This window comes from Moschus berezovskii, chromosome 4 (genome assembly GCF_049115385.1).
Source record: "Moschus berezovskii isolate FMDL1 chromosome 4, NW_MosBer_1.0, whole genome shotgun sequence".
NCBI lineage: Eukaryota > Metazoa > Chordata > Mammalia > Artiodactyla > Moschidae > Moschus > Moschus berezovskii.
This window is the reverse complement of record NC_142463.1, coordinates 2,153,908-2,166,351: the sequence shown is the minus strand read 5'-3', so window position 1 is coordinate 2,166,351 and position 12,444 is coordinate 2,153,908. Positions and strand designations below refer to the sequence as shown.

At 59.4% G+C, this 12,444-nt stretch overlaps 1 protein-coding gene across 12 annotated transcripts in view; it reads right to left on the bottom strand.

Moving 5' to 3' along the window:
* HDAC4 (histone deacetylase 4) overlaps nucleotides 1-12,444 on the bottom strand; it is a 288,194-nt gene that overhangs the window by 23,398 nt on the left and 252,352 nt on the right. For all 12 annotated transcript variants that reach the window (XM_055401686.2, XM_088835054.1, XM_055401687.2 and 9 more), the window contains 5 exons: nucleotides 9,093-9,200; nucleotides 7,191-7,246; nucleotides 5,655-5,742; nucleotides 4,038-4,157; nucleotides 3,281-3,378 (listed from right to left, as the gene is read on the bottom strand). In XM_055401686.2, the coding sequence (XP_055257661.1) occupies nucleotides 3,281-3,378; nucleotides 4,038-4,157; nucleotides 5,655-5,742; nucleotides 7,191-7,246; nucleotides 9,093-9,200 (470 nt within the window). The remainder of the gene's footprint in view (nucleotides 1-3,280; nucleotides 3,379-4,037; nucleotides 4,158-5,654; nucleotides 5,743-7,190; nucleotides 7,247-9,092; nucleotides 9,201-12,444) is intronic.

Genomic DNA, 12,444 nt, shown 5'->3' with positions numbered 1-12,444 from the left:
AGTAGAAATGTCCTCAGATAAACGCTCTGCCAAGGAGAAGACCTGGACACCCCTGAAGAGCTACAGTGGCTGCTAGAGGGGTCCAGGTGGCTGTGTTCATGGCTCCCAGGGGCTGGGCCCTCAGGGACAGTCTCACCGGAGCAGACACGCTACCGTGAACACAGACAGCACCCCGAACTGGACACTCGCACTTGTTTCAGAGGGTCAAGTTTTATGTATAGTTTAGATCAACAACAACCAATCAGTGTTTTTAAAAAAGAAAAACAGGGAAGAATCAAAAGCCCCTCAACCTTCCTGCAGGGCTTCAAAGGTTGGGTAAATGAACCCGCCCAGCTGCTCAGAATAGAGGCCAACCTCACTCAGAGAGAGATGAAGGCTTCCACTTGCAAACAGGCAGTTTCACCGGCATCTCTGATAACATCTCTGGGTCTTTAAACCCAACTGGGCTCTGAGAGCAGCAGCAGTCCCAGCTCTACAAGCTTTGTAATACGGCCTTTATCTGGAGGAGGAAATGGCAACCCACTCCAGTATTCTTGTCTGGAGAATCCCACGGACGGAGGAGCCTGGTGGGCTACAGTCCACGGGGTCGCAAAGAGTCGGACACGACTGAGCGACTTCACTTTACCCCCAGAGGGCACTCTGAGAGCCCCAGCAGTCCCAGCTCTACCATCTCTGAGAACCTTTATAACATGGCCTGTACCCCACACCGGGCTCTGAAAGCATGAGCAGTCCTGGCTCCACCATCCCTGAGCGCCTTTGTAACACAGCCTTGTCCCCCACAGGGCGCTCTGAGGGCGGCAGCAGCCCCGGCCCCCGCGCCCCGCGCTGCCAGGCGACAGGGAAGTGAGGGGTTAAGAAAAGTGCACCAGCGTCTCCTGGCCCGAGGCCTCCGCTGCTCAGCAGACTTCAAAGCTGCTGGCCTGGCTGGTTTGAATTAAGGTCCCCTTTTCTCCCAGAGTCTCAGGCCCAGGAGAAAGTGCTGCTGCCTCTGGCTTTCATTAGGGGCAATTTTCTTATCTCTTCTTCATCTCGGGCTTGATCTCCTGAAATGCAATGAGGCAGGCGTGGGTCTCAGCAGAAGGTGCCTCCTGGAAGGCATGGGGCGAGCGTCATCCGGGCCCCAGGGGAGTGGGCAGAGGAGGGGAAACGGCTCCTGACCCTCCTTCCCCACTCAGATCGATGCCCAGGGAACCATAAATTGTAAACTTCAAAGTGCTATTTTACATTAAAATCAATAAAAGAAAAAAAACCCTGAAACAATTTTCCTTTTCAAAGAGGCTATTTGAGCTTTAAAAAGTTCACTTGATAGGGCATCACCATGTACACACTTGGCAGAAGATTAAAACGGGACATCAACAGCAACTCGGGGTGAGGGGTCCGTTGTAACGCTGGTGGACGGGGGGTAGGAGGCGACCCCCGGGGCCCGCCTTCTGCCCGCTTTTCCACCCCATCAGCGTGCCCGGCACCCCGCGACAGCCCTGGAGGCCGGTTCAGTTGGGACCTGGTCCAAAGGAAGAGGGAACCGCCATTTTTATCACTTTAACCTGTAGTTTTAAAGAAAGCCTCCACCAGAATTCAGCCATGCCGCATCCCCTGAGGCATCAGAGGTCACTGGGCTGTATCCATGCCTCTCACCCCGAGTCCAGACACTTTCTTCCCTGGGAAGCCCCTGAGGAGGGCCAGTTCCTGGGGTGGGGCGTGACAAAATGCGGGTGGCTGGAGGGTGTCCCGGGCGGGCGGGGATGGCCTCCACGGTGATGGCCAGTTCTGATTTCCTGAAGCTGACATTTAACCGTGTACATGAGCGGTTTTCAGATGTGGTGTCCGTCTCAGGGGAGTCCTTCTCCCCTAAGTAAGGGGGGGACAATGTCACGATTACGTTACATCTTATCAAGAGGAAGCGGAAACAACAGCATTAAGCCACTGAGACTGGAGGAGAGTGTCCGGGTGGCGGCCCCGCGGGCCTTCTGAGGAGGCAAGGGCGTCCTGCCTGCACTGACCGCTTTCATTGTCTGCGCAGCTCGTCGCTTGAGCCGTCATTTGTGGGGACTGAGTGGTAGGCGAAGGGGCCTCACGTCGGCGCAGCCACCCTTGGGGCCCGGCCTTTGCATCCCCAGACCCAGACAGCCGCCCTTGAGGCTGGGGAGCAGATGCTGTGAGGGGCCGTGTGACCCCTGCGGCCACCCCACCCAAAGCCCAGTCCAGGGCAGGCGGCAGGGAGGGTCCTCGGCCAAGTTCTGATGGCCTGGTCTTCGCTAAGATCTCAGCTGCAGGCGCGACACAGTCGTGCTCACATCCACGCACGTCTCCATGCACATGGGCACGTGCACACGCACGCCCACACACACACACACGCAGATACAGGCATATCACACGCACACACGTGCCCGCATGCAGGACAACCAGGGCACACACTCAGGAGGAAGGGCAGAAAGTCCCTTGGAAACTTGATGGGTTCCAAAGCCTGGTGCAGAGACAGAGTCTCAAACAAAGACAGAATGTCTGTTGGGCTTCGCCACTGATCAAAACTCTCCTCCTTCCGAGGGGCCCTGGACGCACAGTTGGCAGGGGCTGCCCCTTATCCCCCGCCGCTCCCCTCCAGCCACTTGCTCCGACTGCACAAAAGGAGGAGGAAGCCAGTGCTACCAGCCCCAGGAATCCCTTCAATCTGGCCCAGATTGAAGCAGAAATCACGGCTTGATGACAAAAGCAAAGACAGTTTTACAGAATCGCCCTGTATCCAACTCCCCTGGCCCAGCCTAATATGCCAGAACCGGGGTGAACGGGGGAATCACCTCCTGGTTTTTATGTCAGTAGAGGAGGAATATTTACTTCTGTTTCCCATTATCTCACAAAAGGTTTTTTGAAAGAAGAATTAGGAGATTAGGAGCCTTTTCAGGCTGCAGCACCCGATTCTCGTTAACCTCACGCTTTCTGACACCTTCCCCCAGCCTCCCTCACTTTCTTACTAGTGAGACCCCAGACGGAGTCCTGGTTTCCATGTGACGCGCAAGACGGGAACCCTGCAGGTGGAAGGTGAGAAGACCGTCATGGGGATGCCACCTCTGGCCTGAAGAGCAGACTGTGAGAAGCCTCGGGGTTCATCCCTCAAAACGCAGAGACGGTAAGAGCGGTCCCGGTGGTGCCCGGGGAGGGAGGGGGTGTGTTCACGAGGGAAGGTGAAGGTCAGAGAACGGTGAAGCCCGCAGGAGCTGGGGCCCCACGGGTGGTTCCTGACTTCTCCCTAAATGCCCCACGGGGCAGAATCCAGGACCCTCACCTGAAGGCCGCCAGGTACTCTGCGTCTCCCATGGGGGGGTCCAGGCCGCCGGTGAAAGCCATGTTGACATTAAAGCCCACGCCGGGGCCCGTGCCCACCTGCACGGAGGAGAGAAATGCAAGCCACGACCCGGGCGGCCCTCGGAGTGTGCCCCTCACCCACCCGCCTGCCCCCAACACGCTGGCTTTCAGGATGGGGTGTTTTCAGAGACAGGAGCCCCGTTCCCCAGCGCGTATGGAGTGTGCCCCGCCCGAGGGAGGGGCCACACCCGTGAAGGGCTGCAGGGACGGCTGTGAGCTGGCTGTCTGCCCTGACATCCCTTCCAGGACTAGACCCCGAGGTGGGCGGGCCCGTTTCCTTGGACAGGATTCCCCACTGCCGGGCTTCACCACTCAGAGCAGGAACCTTCGCTGGAGTCTCGGGGGTCACTCAGGAGCCCACCATGGGGCACCCGACCGGCGAGAGGGCCACCGCCCTGGACATGTGTGGTGCCTCTCCTGAGGGTAAGGGTGCTCGCGCTCATCGGCCTAAGCCCTCAGTCCGCCCAGGTTAGAACCAGGGTTCCCCAGGGTGTTATCTGCACTTGGACCAAACGCGGCCCGGGTGGGCACTCGGATCAAACGCAGCCCGGGTGGGCATATGCGAGGGACCCGGCTGACAGCCGCCCCAGTCCGGCTGGCCCCCCTCCGCCTGTGGGCGTGCCCCCACCTGCCCTGCTGCCCGCCCCCAAGGCCGCGCGTGCTTGGAGCCCGCTCACCTCGTCGGGTGCACCGCTGCCTGGGAAGAAGTTGCCGTCATCGTAGCGGTGCAGAGAGATGTAGAGCACGCGGGGGTCGCTGTAAAAGGCCTGCTGGGTCCCGTTCCCGTGGTGTACATCCTGTGGGGGGTGGTGCTCAGCGCAGGTGCCCTCCCGGTGAGGCCGGCACCTCCCACCCAGCGGGGACTCGGGGCCCTCCCAGCGCTGGGTGTCACTGCTCCAGGGGCTGCCGTTTCCAGGCAGGGTCATTTGATCAGTGTCTTGCCCCAACCCGGGGGTTGGCGGGTGGAAGCCTCGCACTGCTGTCACTGCTGGGGTAAACGCCCTTCCTGCTGGCCTGGGGCTCCCATGCTGCTCACTTGGGAGCGTGGGCTCAGGGCCGGCTCCGCCAGGGGCTGAGAGCTGGGGGCAGACCCAGGACACCGGGGGTGCCAGGCCCCAAGCGGCATGACAAGTGACACAAGTGGGTGCGCAAGCTGCGGGCTGCAGATGAGCTGCGGTTTTCGGCCCGGGAACCACTGAGAATCCCGCGCATGAAGGCTGTCTGAGCTCAACGGAGAAAACGCAGAAGGACAGCTGGAAGTGGGGACCAGCCAGACTCCACTGAGGGGTGCACGCCAAGCCCAGGGGTGAGGGTGGGGCAGGCGCCACCCGCTGCTGTCTGCGGCCACAGCAGAGCCTCCTGCACAGCCCTGGACGGCAGCCGGCGAGCGCCAGCCTTCTCCAGGTACTCTACGTCCCAGCATCTCTGACTGCTCCCCATGGGGGGCTGATGAGGGGCTCCCTGGGCTGAAGGGAGCAGGCCCCGGGTGTGTGAGGACCAGGGTCAGCAGCCCACGCTCGGCAGCCCCACCACTAAGGACCTCTGACCAGCACCCACCGCCCGGAGCTTGGGGTGTCCTGGGCTGTGTTCCGGTTTTACTTTTCCCAAACTCAGGAGGAACTCTGCAGCACAGAGAATCCCGCCTGAGGTACCTGATCTTTTTTAACTAAAAAAATTATGAAATGGAGCATAAAATCCAAAGGGAATTTTCTCACCTCCTCCCTCCCCTTGCCATCTATGGCTTTGAAAAACTATATAATAAAGTGAACACCTTGAGTGCCCACCTCCTACTTCCGGAATTCAGCTGTTCTACAGCGTTTTTCATAGACTTTACCCTTTGAGGCAGGGCACTGTTAGAAGTGGCCCGTCACGTGGGAAAGTGGGACGGGGGTTAAATCGGTAAAAACCGGGTCCCCCGGCAGAGGCAGGAGTGGCAGTGAGGCAGGGCGCCGGGCTGGTGGGGGCAGGGTGGCCAGGCCCCCGTCGGTGCCAAGGGCCCACGAGCCCCGCCTGCCCCCTACCCTCCTACAAGGTCTGGCAAGACCACCCGCTGCCCTCAACCACCGGCCTGTCTCCGGACAATTCAGAACCATGATCACTGACTGGATGGGCTGGTAGGAGCTGGCAGACTCCTAGGGTTTGGGCTTTTACTTTCTGCATCTTTGAGGGAGTTTCCAGAAAGTGCAGGTCCACAAATCCAGTCATCAGTGGAGGTGGGGAAGTCCGCCTCCCCTCTGTCTGCTGGGGGCAGGGTTAGGGATGAGCTCGCAGTGCTCCAGGCCCCCCCAACTCACCCAGTCCACCACGAGGGTCTTGCTCACGCTCAGCCTTTGCTGGAGAAGCTTGGCAGCGATGGCCACGGAGTTGAAGTAGCAGAACCCCCTTCAGGGGAGAATCAGGAGGAACGGAGACAAAAACGTGGGCTCTGATTAGTTTGTACACAGCTCGCACGAGAACACTCGAGAATCCCGAGGGGCTAGGACGTCTTTGAGCCATGGCTTCCGATGAAGCGAACTGTACACCTTAACAGACGCTGATCACGGAGACATGCACACACACACACATGCACGGACCCTGCACACAGCCCGTCCACGCGCTCAGGGTGACAGAGTCCATTTCACTTTGTGTCCTGGGACAGGCACTGACCAGCCTCCCAAGAGGCACAAAGGCCCACAGAATACAGAAGTTACGATTTTACTTGCTCCCCGCTCATCCTTCCGTGTTCTAGGATGTATAACAATGGTTCTAGAGAGCCTTTCAGAGGACGGGAAAAGTTAAGAAACTGAGTCGAGTACAAATGAAAATTTCCTAAACCTGAACTGCCACAGAAGCTGAGAAGCCTGGGTGGGTTTGTTTTCGGGGTGCAGGCCAGCTGTCTGGAAGCCTGGGGTACCAAGAACCCATATGGAGCCTCTCCTGCCTCACTGGCCTCCGAGACCCCCAAGAGAGCCTCCAGGGACAAGACTCCTCCAGGCTCCTCCTGGTCCCCCGGGGCCCAGTCTCTAGAATATCTGACAAGCCAGACTCAGATTAGAAAGGTGACCTCAGAGAAGACACCCAGAAGGCCCGCACCCGCTCCTGGGTCACGCGGACTGTCCTGGTCCAGCAACGGCCCTTTCTGCAGCCAGGCCCGATGCCCCCACTGGGGTCAAGGTGGCTCCCTGCCTGCGTGCTTCCTGCTTCTCCCCGCGGCTCTGCCTGCACGCGTGTGCCTCACCAGCCGACAGGCTGGCACCTAGCTTCCAGGCTCTGCCCGTCCCATCTGGCCGTCCTGATGACCCCAACACTGAGTCCTCTGTCTCAGGCCCCAGGTAGAAGCCCCCATCTGGCACTCACTGAGGGTTTCCTGTGTCCACTGTGGGCACAACTTGTGGGGCCAAGTCCTGTGACTCCCACAGGGGGCTTCTCCTGGACAAGGATGGACCCTGAGTCCACATGCCACCCCCTGCCACCTCGGCCAGCTCCACAACCTGAAATACAGGCTGGACAGCTGACCACCTTGGTCACGGCCTGGCGACCTGAGCCTCATGGTACCAGACCCTGAGCAGGTCGGCTGGAAGGCCACATGTGAGCAGACCCAAGGTCGAGAACAAGGAAGCGCCCCCTGAACTCGTTCTGGGGCAGCTGACGTTCCCTTTCCTGGGCTTGCTCTGGGGCTAGACAAGGAGACGGTGCCTCTGGACTCACTTTGCTCCCTCGGCCTCCCCTCTGTGCCCCCTGGCACCCCACAGGCACAGCAACTCCAGCTGCACATCCTGCTGCCCGGCACACAGGAGGGGTGTGAGACGGTCATGTGTCCCCTGCCCGTGAGCGACCGCGTGTCCACTTACATGGGCGTGCTCTCCTCTGCATGGTGTCCTGGAGGGCGGACCACAGCAAAGCCGTTCTAGGCATGACACCGGCGGGGAGAGACAGGGACAGAAGACTGGTTTCAGGTCAGTGGGAAAAAGGTCACAGACTGCTCTTGAGCACAGGCAGAGTCTGCACGGTTTCCAGTTGGCCCTGGGCGCACAGACGCGGGCAGGACCCAGGGCTCCCTGCGAGCGCTTTGGAGACACCCAGGTCCCTTCTGTGAGAGGCCTGCTGTCATCACAGACCACTGAGACGAAAGGTCAGCTCGCTCCTGACTTTCCATCTGCAACAGTCTGCTGGCCAGGCTGCGGGCTGCCGAGCGGGGGAGTCTGGGAAGGAGGGGAAGGGGCGCCTGTGGCCCTGCTCTGATGATAGCCAGCAGGAAGTAACTGGATGGGAGCGCTGCGGCAAATGAACCCGCCCTGGGTGGGCCACAATGTCAGCTCCCCTGCTGGCTCTGCGGCTCAGCTCCCCGGGGACTGGGCAGTGCAGAAAAGGACCGCTATCGCCTGCGAGCAAAGTCTACAGGCTGGAGAAGTCACTTATGCTTTAAAAGGCCCATCTGCAAACCATCCTGCAGCCGCTATAATAAAGACGGTTTAGACCAGCATGCCCGGTCGCGCCAGCCCAGGAAGCTGTGTGGTCAAGGTCTGCAACAGGGCCCCCAGGGCCATGGACCACGCTGGCTAGGCGTGGGAAGTGTGCCCAGCCTGCTGTGGAGACTGGGCTGGGGGTGCACTTGGTGGGAGCCCCCGCTCGGCACCGCCCAACCATCTCCCCATCCCTGGACAGGACCCGACACCCTGGGCCTCTCCAGTACCCCACGGCTCTGTGCCAGCTCCAGTGTAGCTGAGAGCTGACCGGTGGCAGGTGTGGTAGTGGGGGGAGCACACAAGTTCCCCAGGGAACGGCAGCTCCGTGCCTGCGTCCCGAGGAAGCAGTGAAACTTATCAACGTCATTAAACACTGACGTCTCTTTGACGCCTGTGCAGAGAGATATGGGGTGTGTAACCAGCCTGGCGGGGCAGTCATCTCGAGGAGAACGAGGCTGTGGTCAGTGTGGGATCTGAGCTTCCTGGGGAAAATGAGAGCTTTGGAAAAGCAGCTCTTCCCTGTGCGGAGGAGACCCTCCTGACGAGACGGGAGGTGACGGGCCCGGTTCCCAGGGTGCGGGCTGCAGTGCACACTGCCTAGGGAGAGGCGACTGAAGGGTCTGGGGCCTCTGTGACCCCTCGTTTCTGGACAACCGTGTGCTGTGCGAAGTCAGGACACACAACGCGCTCGGCGCGTGGGGCCCCTCGTACAGCAGGAGGAGAGGCCGCTGGTGTGTTTCAGGGTCGACACGGCAACACGTCTGCAGGACAGCGCCCTCGCTGAACTGGGACGTAGGGTCAGAGACGCAGCCCCGCAGTCCCCTGAGGAACCCTCCCCTTGCCCTGCACTGTGCCAGGCTGCACTGCCTTCGTGTGCTTCAAGCAAGGCTGCGTGTTGCCAGCCACGGATGCAGGAGCGGCCATGATGATCCCGGCTGAGCCACGAAGCCAGATAATCAACAAATATTTACAAAGCCTCCTTTTTCAATCTCTGATGAGCAGTCAGCCATGGATGACACAGCTCCTACAGACAAAAGCTCTGCTGGTCTTTCAGCCACTGTGAGAGGGCGGGGCTCCAAGATCGGCCTCGCTGAGAACAGCTGCGTGGCTGTGTGTGTCCTCACAAGGGGCAGGGTCCCCTGCGGGTCAGAGGTGGGGACAGACCTGGGCGCTCCGCCCCATCGCAGCCGCCCGGTGCCCTGCAGAAGCGGGGAGCAGAGGCGGCCAGCTACCCCCTCCCCGGGCACTCTCCCCCGCCCCAAGCCCCTCCTGACGCTCCTCACTGACCTTTAGCTCCCCCGTGGCCACCTTGAAGACCAGCTCCACCACGCAGCCCACGGCCAGGCGGGCGGCCCCCGACGAGTGCACCTCATTCCATATGGTGTCACTGTCCACCTGTGGAGACAGCGCGCCCTCGGTGAGCCCGGCGCCCCGTGGGGCACACCGCCCCTGCCCCGACCCAGCCGGGTCCCGTGCTCTGCCTCTGACACTGGAGCGTCTCGTCTCTCCCTGACTAATGACAGAACACGGCTCACATTCCAGCTTATTTTTTTTTTTTTAATTTTGAAGACATGCCAAAAAATACTAAACAGGAAAAGAACGGTAAATGCACCCAAAATAGCACACCTGCGTTCTCACTCTTTTCTGAGGTGTCATTTCTTTTCTCAGTGGCCCCAAGTTACTCCAAGCTAAGAGTCGTGATGACAAGGTTACCTAGCTCCCCCAACCTCTTTTTTCAAACTGCAACTGCAGCTGAGTTACACTCAGTCAGCAAAAGCAAATGTTTCTTAGGGTTAGAATTAGCTGTTTGCAGTTCAGTCGTGTCCGACTCTTACACTGCAGCACGCCAGGCTCCTCTATCCATGGGATTTCCCAGGCAAGGAGAGCAGGTTGCCATTTCCTTCTCTAGGAGACCTTCCCAACCCAGGGATCGAACCTGTGTCTCCTGCTTTGCTGGTGGCTCAGATAGTCACATTGCCTGCAATGTGGGAGACTGGGGTTTGATCCATGGTCTGGGAAGATCCCCTGGATAAGGAAATGGCAACCCATTCCAGTATTCTTGCCTGGGAAATCCCACGGACAGAGGAGCCTGGCGGACTACAGTCTATGGGGTCGCAAAGAGTCAGACACAACTGAGCAATTAAGCACCTCCTGTTTGCAGGTGGATTCTTTTACCATTGAGCCGTTAGAATTAAAGGCCTCTCTGAATAATGATGCTATTTCATGATGAATTTACAGAGAAACTCCGCATGCCTGGCGGGAGTTGACAGATGGGCGCGTGGGGGAGGAGAACCCGTTTCCTAGACACACACTGGTGGACTCAGCCTGGGATGGCACACCTGCCAGGTAGCTGTTCCCCTTCCAACAGAAACACATGTCTGGCACAAATGTGTCGGGTAATTTATTTGTGTAATGGTTTATTTATTTACCCCTTAGACATACAGATTTCAAACTCCAGCTAATATGGGTGGGAAAGAAGTCAGTGACTTGAGGAGTCTGGGGGCCTGGGATGAGGGGCTTTGATGAAGGAGTCCCTGGTCCCAGGTCAAGGGCCCCCTCCAGGTGCCCCCAGGGCAGGGCAGCTGGTGCCTCGCCGCACACACCTGGGGCTCCCATGCCCTTCCTAGAGAGGGCTCTGGGAAGCCTGAGTGACAAGCCTGTCCACCTGGAGCGGAGCCTGCAGGGCCTGTGAGAACCTGCTGCCCACGGCAACCCCTTCCAAGCCCCGAATGCTCGGGGCCCAGACACAGGGGCTGAGCTGCAGGTGAGGGTCTGGCACCCCACCCCCGCCAGGGTCGGCGCCCAGGCCCTGTTCATTATGTGGGATGGATGGGTTTCTTTCAATGAAGTCTTGAGGCTTCATCTTCAAAGCAAGATGATTTAAAATACATTTACGAGCGGTTCGAGCTATTTCCTGAGGAGCGTTATTCCGTGCGGGCTCTTCTTTTCAATGACCAAACCGCTATGTTCTTTAAATAGTTTCCAAATGTCAGAAGAACGCTCTGCACTTAGCTCGGTCTCCGTGGCATTAATATTCAACGTTCAAAGACAGGCTTCTGTTCTAAATAATGGTGTGCTGTTACTCATTGCAGTAGCCTCTCAGCTAGAATATTGGGGACCAGTTACTTCAGCTCAAGAATCAGTTTAATAAAATTGACATGAGAGCCGGCCTTCCGAGAGGCTGCACCCCTGAGGACCAGGGGTGGTTTGGGCAGAACTACTCAGATTCTTTCTCCTCCAAATGCAGTAACTTGGGCTTTCGGCTAAGTGACCAGAGCTGGGGGTGGGGTGGGGGAATGGACCGACCTTCCACATTCAGTGAAGGGCCTTTGTGCTCTGCTCTTGTCTCGAGGTTCCAGAAGCTCCCACAGGTAACACTGTGTCCAGGCTAAGGGACAGGCCCCCAGCCCCACTGCCAGACCCCAGGCTGCCACTGCCGCCCGAGAAACTGACGGCGATCTGCACTGCCTCGGGGCATCGGTCCCCCAGCTGCTGGCCAGCAGCTCCCTGTGGACCCACTTGGATGGGGGGCTTGGAGCCCTGAGTTCCAGAACGAGGCTCCGGGGAGGGCTCTGGGAGTGTGACACGGCAGAGGTGGCCCCACTCGGGGGTGACTGCCATCGCGGGAGTGGCGGAGGCGGGGGAAAACAGGGCCCACCGCCCGATTCCTCCACTGTTCCCCACAGCGAAGGTGGACGGGAGGACAGCTGGGGAGAACTCACACGGAGGTTTCAAACGGACACTCGAGGTAGCCTTTCTGGGTGGGCTGTGGGCCCCCAGGGCCTGTGAGGGGCTGCCCCCTCCAGCCACGGCAGGGCTGGAAGGGAAATGCAAAAATCGGGAGGAGAGCAAAGCAGAAGTTGCTGTCAACTTGGTTTGGGGGAAAAAATGTAAAACGAGAAACACCTGGACATTCACTTGAGCGACCTTTCCTTTCTTGTCTCCACAGCTGACCCACACCCTCCCAACCACACCTGGGTCCCTGGGGTCTCCGCGGCCGCCCCGCCTCGCGGGTCTGGCAGGAGACACTGAGGCCCAGGAGGGCTGTGGCTGCACCAGCGGCGCGACGAGGCCCCGCTGAGCCCGGCAGGAGCACGCGCACCCCGACCCTCTGCCCGCCTGTTTGTTAGTCGCTCGTCGTGTCCGACCCAGTGCGACCCCAAGGACTGCAGCCCGCCAGGCTCCTCTGTCCATGGGGTTCTCCAGGCAAGAATCCTGGAGTGGGTGACCACGCCATCCTCCAGGGGATCTTCCCAACCTAGAGATAGAAGCTGGGTCTCCTGCACTGCAGGCGGATTCTTTACCATCTGGGCCACCAGGGAAGCCCTCCTGTTAGGCGTAATTACAGCCAGCGGTTGGGAGTGAACAGGCCCTTTGGACACTGCACAGCTCACACTCCCCCGACTACCCTGACGGGCTCCCCTCTCGACCTGGCTCCTCTTGGTAAGACTCTTCAGGTCTCCTTGCTCCTGAGCGTTTCTGTGCCCGGATGTGGAGCTGGGTGCCATAGCCCGCCGTGGTGGGTTGGGACCTTGACTTCACACCAGGGAGGGGTCGCCTGGCTCAAGGCCCCAGGCCCCAGGCCCCATTTCGCTTTCATTTGCGAATTATAAATCCTGCCTTGCGCGGAGCGGCTGCG